Here is a 13,325-nt window from a genome sequence, read left to right on the forward strand (position 1 = left end):
TTGTACTAAAGCTATTCTATGTCTTGCCACCAGAGGCAGGGTGTGCCAACAGGCAAACCAGGCATTTGCCTGGGGCCCTGGCTTTTAGCGGGCCCGCTAGGAGAAATTGAGGGCAAAAAAAACTTTTTTTCAACGTGCACAGATGGGGTGGGGCCCCGATGAATTTTTTTGCTTCGAGCCACCAATGACCCTTACCCCACCACTGCTTGCCATAAACAGACATTCAACATTTAAATACCCTGACAGGCAAAGAAACGTTAATCAAGGCAATGCTTCAAAGCATATCTACACAGGTTTCATTTGTTTTAGATGCACATCGCATATATTTGATAGATTTCACCCTCAAAACATCACAGAGGTATTTTTGATATATTTTGATTACATTTTGTTTACTGAGATAATCTTATTAATCTTAGATAATCTTAGTAATATTACATTCACTGCCATTTTATTTTACTTGTCTATTGTTTCTGCCTTACAGTACACCCATGTGACAATCATAATCAGTATAGACATTTGAAATTATTTTAGGTGAAATTATGCCCTTATTTTAATAGAATACAAACCTATTTTGACTCACATGCACATGTCCTGTAATTGTTGTCAATGTTGGGTGTGATTATAGAATAGCAAACTGCAATGCAGAACTATGCGGTTAAAGTAACCTTTGAGAAGCTTTCGTTGTCCATGGTGCTGAACTACATAAATGTAAATGAATGAAATTGAGGTAAAGCTTTGCATCAGTAGTTATGCAGTGCACATATTTAGCTTAACATTTAATTGGCATTTGAAATAAATCTTGTCCATGAAATTGTAAGTTAACCAGTATTAGTTTGATTTGTCAAGTGGAATAAAATATAAATGTGTTGTGGCTCATGGTTAAGCATATTGATCATTGTTTTCCACTTTGCCACTGCTGACTCGGTTTTTTGATGTGTATTTTCTCAATATCAAGATTATATTCAATGTTGTCCTGTTGGTGTCACTATAGCACAGCCATAAAAAAGACGACCTCCCTCCCATAAGACAGCTTTTGTTTGGTGCTTCATAGCAAAGCATTCAATGTTACAACTGGGGTCGGATGAGACTGCGCTATTGCCGGACAAAAGAAATCGAGCTTTGAGGAAATAACGATCAACTGCATGTACGAGGATCAGGAAGATGGGCAAAGAAAATCAATTCCGATTCGGAAAATACAATATTTTGGCATTGTATTTGATTCTATCACTGATACGGTATAAACTGGCTTTGGCGGAATTAAGATATTCAATTCCAGAGGAGGTGAGAGAGGGAACTGTTGTTGGGAATGTTGCAAAGGATCTTGGTCTGGAAAAATCATCTTTGTCTTATCGACGATTTCGTGTTGTGTCGGGCTCAAAGGATGCTTTTTTTGACGTTAATACAGACAACGGTTCATTGCAAGTTCGGAAGAAAATCGACAGAGAGGAGCAGTGTCACGGCAGCGGGGCATGTTTGATGGAACTGAAAATCCTTGTGGAAAACCCTTTGGAAATGCATCATATAATCGTGGAAATAGCGGACGTGAATGATTACTCTCCAAGCTTTCCCGAAAAAGAACAACAGTTTGAAATAGCGGAACACACTCCTCCGGGGACACGGTTTCAGCTTCTTGCAGCCCGTGATTTCGATGCTGGGATTAATTCTGTGCGAACATACACCTTGACATCAAATGATCATTTCGAAATAGATCTTAGTCAAAGTGACGAAGACAAAATCCCGTTTCTGGTGCTGAAAAAGTCCTTAGACAGAGAACGAAAGAATAAACACTTGCTGTTCGTGACAGCAGTGGATGGGGGTAAACCTCCAAGATCAGGGACACTTAATGTTTCTATTACTGTTCTTGATATTAATGATAATCGTCCAACATTTAGCCAGGATACATATCAAATTCAAGTATATGAAAATGTCTCGGTTGAAAATATTCTTACAAGAGTGACAGCAATAGATCCAGATGAAGGTGTTAATGGAGAAATAGAATACAGTCTTAGTAAAGCGCTGCCGCGTAATGTTTATGATATCTTTGAACTGGACAGTGTGAGTGGGCAAATAAAATTGAAAAAAAAGTTGGATTATGAGGAATCAGAAATTTACAAACTCGATGTTGAAGCTTCCGACAAAGGAACGCCTCCACTAATAGGGAGGAGTCGAGTTATTGTAAAGATAAAAGACGTCAATGACAACTCACCAGAGCTAGAAGTGACATCTTTATCAAACACTGTCCCTGAAGATTCAAAGCCTGGCACCGTGATTTCTCTTATTAGTGTGACGGATAAAGACTCTGGAGTCAACGGAAAAATAATATCACGCATAACGAATCAAGTACCTTTCGAACTGAAACCATCTTACAAAGAAAACATATATTCACTTGTTACAAAGGGACATTTGGACAGAGAAGAAACGTCACTTTATGAAATAATGATACTCGCTACTGACTGTGGGGAGCCTCCATTGTCTACTGTCAAGTCACTAAGTGTTCAGATAATTGATGTTAATGACAATATCCCATATTTTGATCAAAACCCGTTACAGTTTTATTTGTCAGAAAATAATGTTGCTGGAAAATCAATATTTTCCTTGAGTGCAACAGACAATGATATTAATGAGAACGCAGCTGTTACATATCAAATCGTCAAAGGAATGACAGAAAAAGATGTAACAGCTTTTCTAAATGTCAATTCAGAAAATGGACAAATATCCGCACTGAAAAGTTTCGACTTTGAAACCGTTAAAAATTTCCAGTTCCAAGTTGTAGCCACCGATTCTGGAACTCCGTCACTCAGCAGCAACGTGACAGTCAACGTGTTCATTCTGGATCAGAACGACAACGCTCCAGTCATCCTCTATCCACTCAGCTCCAACGGCTCTGCTGAAGGTGTGGAGGAGATTCCCCGCAACGTCAACGCAGGACACCTGGTGACTAAAGTCAGAGCCTATGATGCTGATATAGGATATAACGGCTGGCTGTTGTTCTCACTGCAGGAAGTCACTGACCACAGTCTCTTTGGTTTGGACCGCTACACAGGACAGATCAGGACACTTCGTTCATTCACAGAGACAGACGAGGCTGAACATAAACTGGTCATACTGGTCAAAGACAATGGGAATGTTTCACTGTCAGCAACAGCGACTGTGATTGTCAAACTTGTGGAGCCCAAGGAGGCTTTTGCAGCTTCTGATGTGAAAAGTGCAACAGCAATAGACGAAGGGGACAACGTTACATTTTACCTGATGATAACTTTGGGAGCAGTTTCTGTACTTTTCCTTGTCAGTATCATCGTGCTGGTCGCAATGCAGTGCTCCAAATCCACTGACTACACATCTAAATATCTACAAGAGACCAATTATGATGGGACACTGTGTCACAGCATTCAGTACAGATCTGGAGATAAACGATACATGTTGGTTGGACCCAGAATGAGTATTGGATCTACAATTGTTCCTGGCAGTCATGCAAACACTCTAGTTCTTCCTGATAGGAGGAGGGTTTCTGAAGAGGTAAGGGCAAAAATTAAAATCATCTTCCTATTGTCATCATTTATATGACATAGTTTAATAAAACCATTTGAATTAGGAAATGTTGTTTTTGTGAAGTCCAGGGTCATTAACGATGCGGGAAACTGCAGAAAACTTTACTTCTTTCCAGTTGCTTAAGCATATTGCAAAATGGCAGGGTGCAGTTCATTTACATCACTTGTTACTGCTCGGTATTCGTACCTGGTTCAACTTCAAGTCGAGTGTTTGTAAAATGTGCAGTTTGGTCGCCTTTGGTACTGTCCGTGGTGCTGAAACAAAAAAAAAAGTGATCTTATAAAACATCTCTGCAGTGTTTCTCAAATTTGTGGAGTTTCAAGAACAGATAAAGCAGACGAGAAAGATGTAGCATTTTACACGATGATCACTCTCGGAGCAATTTTGTTTCTCACATTGTACCGATTACTTTGCTGTGCAATATGTTGTTAGCCCTTGTTTAAACAGGAGCGCGCGCGCGCGCGCACACACACACACACACACACACACACACACACACACACACACACACACACACACACACACGCACACATATCTTGAGACTGATTTCGCTCTGGAATACTTAAAATTACGTTGTCGTGACCACAACTTTTTTCCAAAGCCATATTATGGCTGCATTGTTCCGAAAATATTTGACTTTGACTGTGTCATGATGGCAGTTCTCTTTCATAATTGTCAGTTTTACATTGCACGAAATTTTGCTTTTTTTGTTGCAATATTTCCAATACACGTTAAATGAAGAAAATATAAGGTATTTAGAGAATTGTAGCGATATGAAGTGTTGCCCTCATGGCGTCACTGTTGCATTGTGGAGGTTATATACGAAGTAGTCCATCCCATTTCTAAGCTTTTGTTTGGCACCTCGCTACTGATCAGCATCTGATACCAGGCGGTAAGGTGAATTAAACGAGCTTGCGTGTTTTCCCAGAATGCAATCATAAACGGGTAGACAGTTCGGATTGACATCCAGAATTTATTTCAGAGGAATAATCTTGTGACTTGTGGCCACGACGATGTGGTGCGGAATACGACGGCGATCGAGTCAGCACTGCTGGTTTGCTTTTTTCTTTTCTTTGCTGACCATCTTCGAAAGGCAGACTTTGGCGGAATTAAGGTATTCTATTCCCGAGGAAATGAAAGAAGGAACTTTTGTTGGAAATGTTGCGAAGGATCTTGGTGTAGACAAATTATCTTTGACTGATCGACGGTTCCGCGTTGTTTCCGGATCTAAGGATGCTGTCTTTGAAGTCAACCCAGACAAAGGTTCTTTACAGGTCCGAAAAAAAATCGACAGAGAGGAAATGTGTCACGGAAGCGGTGCATGTCAGATTGAGCTCAAAATTCTTGTCGAAAACCCATTGGAAATACACTATGTCGTTGTTGAAATTACAGATGTGAATGATCATTCCCCCAGTTTCTCTGAGAAGGAGCAAACATTTGAAATAGCGGAACACACATCTCCGGGAACTCGGTTTGAACTGCACGCAGCCCGTGATCCCGATGCTGGGGTGAACTCAATTCGTACTTATACTATAACGTCCAATGATCACTTCGACATTGAAAGTAGTCAAAGTGATGAAGACAAAATTCCATTTTTGGTGTTGAGGAAGTCCTTAGACAGAGAACAAAAGAGTCAACACTTGCTTTGTGTTACAGCGGTAGATGGGGGTAAACCCCCGAGATCAGGGACATTGAATGTTTCTATTATTGTTCTGGACATTAATGATAATCGTCCGAATTTTAGCCAGGATACCTATCAGGTCGAAATATATGAAAACGCCTCAGTTGGTACTACAGTAACAGCAGTGAAAGCAATAGACCCAGACGAAGGGACAAATGGAGAGATAGAATATAGTTTCAGCAAAACATTGGCACGAAAAGTTTCTGAAATATTTGAATTAAACAGTATAAGTGGAAAAATTACTCTAAAACAGAAATTGGATTTTGAGGATTCAGAAATGTACAAATTGGATGTGCAAGCGTCTGACAAAGCAACACCTCCATTAACAAGCAGATCTAGAGTCGTTGTTAAAATAAAAGATATTAATGATAACGCACCGGAAATAGAAGTCACGTCCCTGTCAAATACGGTCACCGAGGATTCAAAACCCGGCACGATAATATCACTTATTAGTGTGACGGACAAAGACTCTGGTGCCAATGCTAAAATTATTTCAAGCATAGCCGAAGATGTTCCATTTCAGTTAAAACCTTCATATAAAGAAAACTCATATTCAGTTGTCACAACCGGATTTTTGGATCGTGAAAAAATGTCACATTATGAAATAACAATCAAAGCAACAGATTGTGGCGAGCCTCCCTTGTCCACTGATAAAAAATTGAACATTCAAATATCTGATGTAAATGACAACCGCCCAACTTTCTCACAAAATCCAATAGAGATCTATATGGCAGAAAATAACATTGCTGGGAAGTCAATATTTTCCGTTAACGCAAATGACATTGATATAAATGAAAATGCAGCCATTTCTTATGACATTGCCAGAGAAGGTAGTCAGGTTGACATTATATCCTTCCTTAATGTAAATTCTGAGAACGGACACATCACTGCACTAAAAAGTTTCGACTTTGAAACCCTGAAAACTTTTCAGTTCCAAGTTGTAGCCACAGATTCTGGAACTCCGTCACTCAGCAACAACGTGACAGTCAACGTGTTCATTCTGGATCAGAACGACAACGCTCCAGTCATCCTGTATCCACTCAGCTCCAACGGCTCTGCAGAAGGTGTGGAGGAGATTCCCCGCAACGTCAACGCAGGACACTTGGTGACTAAAGTCAGAGCCTATGATGCTGATATAGGATATAACGGCTGGCTGTTGTTCTCACTGCAGGAAGTTACTGACCACAGTCTGTTTGGTTTGGACCGCTACACAGGACAGATCAGGACACTTCGTTCATTCACAGAGACAGACGAGGCTGAACATAAACTGGTCATCCTGGTCAAAGACAATGGGAACGTTTCACTGTCAGCAACAGCGACTGTGATTGTCAAACTTGTGGAGCCTAAAGAAGCTTTTGCAGCTTCTGATGTGAAAAGTGCAGAAAAATTGGAGGAGGAGGACAATGTTACATTTTACCTGATGTTAACTCTGGGAGCTGTGTCTGTACTTTTTCTGATCAGCATCATAGTGCTGATTGCAATGCAGTGCTCCAAATCCACAGACTATACATCTAAATATCTACAAGAGACAAATTATGATGGAACACTGTGTCACAGCATTCAGTACAGATCTGGAGATAAACGATACATGTTGGTTGGGCCCAGAATGAGCATTGGATCTACTATAGTCCCTGGAAGTCATGCAAATACTCTCGTGCTACCTGACAGAAGAAGGACATCTGAGGAGGTAAGAAGACTTACCTGTTTTTTTGTTAGCAAATAAGCAAAATAACAAAAAACACAAAACTGTTGGCTGGTGATTTACTGTGGTATTAACGCTTTACCTTTGTCATAAACAAAATAAAACAAACGAGGAGATACACATTTCACTAGTGTTTATTAAGTTTTCAACTGAGTGGTTTTGACAGGGATTCCCTTTTCAAGTCAGGGCGATGTAGCTGTCCATGGTACTGAAAACGCACTGGCTGTTTTTCTTAGCAAAAGTTTAAAGGGCGTGTGGTTCGTCGTGAGCGTTCAGCACTAAACTGAATCACTTTTTTCAAAGTGCAGTTTTCTTGAAGCATGATATTTGTTGCAGAAAAAAAATCTATAACCCGGTCACTTGGTGTCACTGTTTGTACAGATAAATATTTGAAGACAGAGGTGACGTTCCTCTGTCGTGGGATGGGTTTTCATGTACTCGCACACACACAGTGGCTATTGTAATTCTGATTTAAGACTGCTGGACACTGGACATATTGGGTTTTTTTTTTTTTACATGCAATTTTTCTGGCATGCAAGATGGCATTTTGATTCAAAAGGATGGGTTTTCATCTCATCGCCATGAAGAAGAAACGAGCCGTATCGAGAGAGCAATGGCGGTGTGTCGCTCTCATTGTCTGTTCAGTTTTATTGTGGACCCGCACTTCAGCGCAGATCAGATATTCAATCGCCGAGGAAGTTGAAGAAGGAACTGTTGTCGGAAATATTGCAAAGGATTTAGGATTAGAGAAGAATACATTGAAAGAGAGAGGATGCCGCGTTGTTGAGGGCTCAACGGAATCACTTTTCCACGTAAATCAAAACGACGGATTATTATATGTTAATCGTGTAATTGACAGGGAGCAGGTTTGTGAGCGGAGCAGCGTGTGTTTGATTAATCTGAAAACAGTGCTTGAAAATCCACTTGAAATTCATTATGTGACCGTGGAGGTCCTGGATATGAATGATCATTCTCCCACCTTCCTAACAAAAGAGTCACGTCTCGAAATTTCCGAATCCGTTTTACCAGGTTTGCGTCTCCAGCTGCAGGCAGCGCAGGACCCAGATGTCGGTCAGTTTTCAGTGCAAGAGTATAAACTTAGTCCGAATGATCATTTTCGACTGGAAGTAAAAGATCGCGGAAAAGATGGGAAAATGCCGATATTGATTTTACTGAAGACGCTAGACAGGGAAACAAAGAAAAATCACAAATTGCTTCTTTCTGCTGTTGATGGTGGAAAACCAAGTAAATCTGGCACAACCACTATTAACGTTGATGTTTTAGATGTCAATGACAATATGCCCGTTTTCAGTGAGGACGCATATTCAGTTCGTGTGAATGAGAATGCCCCCATTGGCACCACCATTATAAGAGTAAATGCGTCTGATTTAGATGAAGGATCGAATGGTGATATTATATATTCTTTTGGTAGTAATGTGAACAGCAGGATACGTGAACTTTTTCGTGTTGACCCTGATACAGGTGAAATTATTGTTCAAAATCTGTTGGACTTTGAATTAGAGGAAAGTTATGAAATTGATATCCAAGCATCTGATAAAGGATCAGCTCCTTTAAGGACAGATAAAAGTGTGTTGGTCAGTATTGTTGATTTAAACGATAATATTCCCCAGATAGAGATTACATCGTTTTCAAAGGCAATTCCAGAAAATGCAAGACTGGGAACCACTGTGGCCTTAATCAGTGTAATTGATGAAGACTCTGGTCTGAACGGAAAAGTTATTTGCTCATTTATTGAAGATGTCCCTTTCACGTTATCACCTTCTACACAGGACAACATGTATTCCATAATTACAAAATCAGCACTCAACAGAGAAAAACAAGCGACTTATGATGTTAGAATTATAGCAAAAGACGGAGGTGTGCCATCACTGTCTTCAGAAAAAAGTATTGCCATTGCTGTGTCAGATGTGAACGATAACAGTCCGGAGTTTTCAGAAAGCCCCTATATTTTTTATGTTACAGAAAACAACTCGCCAGGAGCTGTAGTGTTTTCTGTGAGAGCATCAGACCGCGATGAGGGCAGTAACGCTAATATTGTATATCATATATTTACAGATGGGAGAGAGAATGTAAAAGTTCAGTCACTTAGTCTCAGTATCAATTCTGAAACAGGAGATATTGTAGCACTGAAAAGTTTTGACTTTGAGACTCTGAAAACTTTCCAGTTCCAAGTTGTAGCCACAGATTCTGGAACTCCGTCACTCAGCAACAACGTGACAGTCAACGTGTTCATTCTGGATCAGAACGACAACGCTCCAGTCATCCTGTATCCACTCAGCTCCAACGGCTCTGCTGAAGGTGTGGAGGAGATTCCCCGCAATGTCAACGCAGGACACTTGGTGACTAAAGTCAGAGCCTATGACTCTGATATAGGATATAACGGCTGGCTGTTGTTCTCCCTGCAGGAAGTCACTGACCACAGTCTCTTTAGTTTGGACCGCTACACAGGACAGATCAGGACACTTCGTTCATTCACAGAGACAGACGAGGCTGAACATAAACTGGTCATCCTGGTCAAAGACAATGGGAATGTTTCACTGTCAGCAACAGCGGCTGTGATTGTCAGACTTGTGGAGCCCAAGGAGGCCTTTGCAGCTTCTGATGCGAAAAGTGCAGCCAAAGTGGAAGAGGAGGACAATGTTACATTTTACCTGATGATAATTTTGGGAGCTGTCTCTGTGCTTTTCATCATCAGCATAATCGTTTTAATTGCCATGCAGTGCTCCAAATCCACAGACTACACTTCTAAATATTTACAAGAGACTAATTATGATGGAACACTGTGTCACAGCATTCAGTACAGATCTGGAGATAAGCGATACATGCTGGTTGGACCCAGAATGAGCATTGGATCTACTATAGTTCCTGGCAGCCATACAAATACTCTAGTTCTCCCTGATCGCAGAATGGCTTCTGAAGAGGTAAGACCATGAAGATTGCTTTGCATTTCCTTAATTAATTAATTAATTGATTTATTTATTTTGGATGGTTTTTTTTTACATCTTTCTGTTCATGCTGTTCATGATTGTCGGTATTGCACTTATCGCTGAGTTTTGGTTGAAACTCACAAAGTCAAAATGAATGACACATGGGAGGACATTGTATATTTTATAAGTTATTTTAATGCAGTAGAATGACAGCGTGTGTGTTGTTTTCATACAGTTCCAGCTCATAAACGATTCGGAAAACTGCAGAAACAGTTTGTCTTTTCAGTTATACGCTTAGGGCAAAATGGCAGCTTGCATTTTGTATACACAGTTACTACTCAACATATGTGCCTGGCTTATCTTCATGTGGCGTGCTTCATAAAATTCAGTGGTTGGTCGCTGTTTGCGCTCTCCGTGGTGCTGAAACATGTTTGTGCTCATTTGTTCTTTTGTTAAATGCACTTCTTAGAGTGAAATCTTATGGGAAAAATAAAACTGATGTACTAATACTAGGCTGAAATAATATTCTGTTCATTGTAAATTTAAAAGTATACTTGAAAAGCTGCAGCAAAGCCGTCGCTCTGCAGTTAAAGTCATTTCACACACGGTAGATACATATTACTGCAATGTGTTTATCATTCACTTGATGTCACTATAACACTAAATATCATTGCCAGGCGTTTTGATCATATTCAGTGGACCCACCCCCTTTGTCTCACATTACCAACGGAAGAACCTTGTATTTGCTGAACGCACCGTACGGTTTAACAGAACATTGTAATCTCTTTTTTTCTGGAGTGCTTGGATTGTGATATGCACGGGAAGGTTTTGAGTTGGTAAACAGGACACGTTTTGAAATCTCTGACTGTCTGGACGTTTCCTCTTCAAAAAAATGGAACAAAGACGATGCCAAAGGTGGAGATCGCGAACAAAATGGAGTGTATATTTAATGGCTTTGGTTCACCTTTGGAGCAACGTTTCAGCGCAATTAAAATATTCCGTTTACGAGGAAGTTCAAGAAGGAAATGTTGTTGGACATATCGCAAAGGATTTGGGTCTTGACAAGGCAACACTGACAGAAAGGAGGTACCGCATTGTCTACGGATCAACGGAACCTCCTTTCCGTGTCAATCAGAACGATGGTATATTGTATGTGAACGGAAAGCTTGACAGGGAGGAAATGTGCGACAGGAGCAAGGTTTGTCTTATCGATTTAAAAACCGTGCTGGAAAATCCACTGGAGGTCCACTATGTCTCAGTGGAAATTATAGACGTAAACGATCACGCTCCAGTATTCCCGGAAAACAAAAAGATGTTAGAGATTTTTGAATCTGCATTACCGGGAGCAAAATTTCAGTTGCAAGCTGCGCGTGATGCTGATAGTGGATCATTATCTATCCAGCAGTACAAATTGAGTCACAGTGAACACTTCCGTCTGGAAGTTAAAGACCGCGGTGAGGACCGTAAAACACCAAGTTTAGTTCTCCAAAAGCCATTAGACAGAGAATCTGCGAAGACCCACGTGTTACTTTTGACAGCCTTTGATGGAGGTAAACCTCCAAAGTCTGGTAACATGACTATCATTGTTAATGTTTCTGATGTGAATGATAACCCTCCTGTTTTCAATCAGGATTCATATATTGCTCACTTGAGTGAAAATTCTCCTCTTGGTACTACTGTTTTTCAAGTAAATGCAACAGATTTAGACGAAGGTTCAAATGGGGAGGTTATCTATTCCTTTGGTAATGATGTGGATGCACGGGTTCGAAAACTTTTTCATTTGAACCAAGTGACTGGAGAACTTACAGTAGCAGGAATTATAGACTTTGAGGAGACTGAGAGATATGAAATAGACATTCAGGCATCTGACAAAGGCTCAGCCACTTTAACAACAGACAAAACCGTCATTATCAATATTGTGGACGTAAATGACAATGCACCTGAGATTGAAGTGACATCCTTTTCACATGCATTACCTGAAGACTCAAAACCAGGAACCACAGTAGCATTGATCAGTGTGAAAGACTCTGACTCTGGTCTAAACGGAAAAGTGATGTGTTTCATAAGCCAGGATCTCCCATTTTTGCTAACTCCATCTTTACAAAATAACATGTATTCACTTGTGACAAAACAGTCTTTGGATCGAGAGCAACACTCTGGATATGATGTAACAATTAAAGTTAAGGACGCAGGTGAACCTCCGCTATCATCGGAAAAAACTGTTAAAATTATTGTGTCCGATGTGAATGACAACGGCCCACAATTCTCTGAAAATCCTTATACATTTTACATAACCGAGAACAACAATCCAGGGGTGGCTATTTTATCAGTGACAGCTCGTGATGGGGACGACGGCAGTAACGCTTTAATATCATACAATATCTTAAGGGACAAGGGAGGAGAAGCTAAGCTGACCTCCTTTCTCAATGTGAATGCTGAAAATGGAGATATTCTGGCGCTGAAAAGTTTCGATTTTGAAACTCTGAAAACTTTCCAGTTCCAAGTTGTAGCCACAGATTCTGGAACTCCGCCACTCAGCAACAACGTGACAGTCAACGTGTTCATTCTGGATCAGAACGACAACGCTCCAGTCATCCTGTATCCACTCAGCTCCAACGGCTCTGCTGAAGGTGTGGAGGAGATTCCCCGCAATGTCAACGCAGGACACCTGGTGACTAAAGTCAGAGCCTATGACGCTGATATAGGATACAACGGCTGGCTGTTGTTCTCACTGCAGGAAGTTACTGACCACAGTCTCTTTGGGTTGGACCGCTACACAGGACAGATCAGGACACTTCGTTCATTCACAGAGACAGACGAGGCTGAACATAAACTGGTCATCCTGGTCAAAGACAACGGAAATGTTTCACTGTCGGCCACAGCCACTGTGATTATCAAACTCGTGGAGCCCAAAGAGGCCTTTGCAGCTTCTGATGTGAAAAGTGCAATAACACATGAGGAAAATGACAATGTGACTTTTTACCTGATGATAACTTTGGGCTGCGTTTCTGTACTTTTTCTGGTCAGCATCATAGTGCTGATTGCAATGCAGTGCTCCAAATCCACTGACTATACATCTAAATATCTACAAGAGACAAATTATGATGGAACACTGTGTCACAGCATTCAGTACAGATCTGGAGATAAACGATACATGCTGGTTGGACCCAGAATGAGTATTGGATCTACTATAGTTCCTGGAAGTCATGCTAATACTCTTGTACTACCGGACAGGAGACGTCCATCTGGAGAGGTAAGAATATTTTTTGACAGAATGCCAAAATGTGTCTTGTTTTGGTTTTGGGGCTTGAAAATCAATTTGCACTGGCCTTGGTGCTGATCTATGTCACAGTAGTCATCAACATTTGCTGTGTTTTTGGCATTTGAAAATTACTTAGTTCTGTGCACCTATTGATGTTGGTTGATAATAATAATAATAATAATA

The 13,325-nt window shown here is 40.6% G+C and overlaps 3 protein-coding genes across 3 annotated transcripts in view; all 3 read left to right on the plus strand.

Moving 5' to 3' along the window:
• The window catches only part of LOC115397319 (protocadherin alpha-C2-like), a 422,283-nt gene that overhangs the window by 12,166 nt on the left and 396,792 nt on the right, over window positions 1-13,325 (plus strand). The gene's annotated exons all lie outside the window — the stretch shown is intronic.
• On the plus strand, window positions 1,162-9,886 carry LOC115403682 (protocadherin beta-15-like). The gene is made up of 3 exons (XM_030112660.1): window positions 1,162-3,516; window positions 6,162-6,674; window positions 9,119-9,886. Exons 1-3 carry the CDS (start codon window positions 1,162-1,164, stop codon window positions 9,884-9,886), a joined length of 3,636 nt encoding a protein of 1,211 aa, XP_029968520.1.
• On the plus strand, window positions 10,695-13,220 carry LOC115403691 (protocadherin alpha-3-like). The gene has a single exon (XM_030112673.1). The coding sequence runs from the start codon at window positions 10,773-10,775 to the stop codon at window positions 13,218-13,220; it is 2,448 nt and encodes an 815-aa protein (XP_029968533.1). The 5' UTR covers window positions 10,695-10,772.

The sequence above is a fragment of the Salarias fasciatus genome, chromosome 2, assembly GCF_902148845.1.
Source record: "Salarias fasciatus chromosome 2, fSalaFa1.1, whole genome shotgun sequence".
In the NCBI taxonomy this organism is placed as follows: domain Eukaryota; kingdom Metazoa; phylum Chordata; class Actinopteri; order Blenniiformes; family Blenniidae; genus Salarias; species Salarias fasciatus.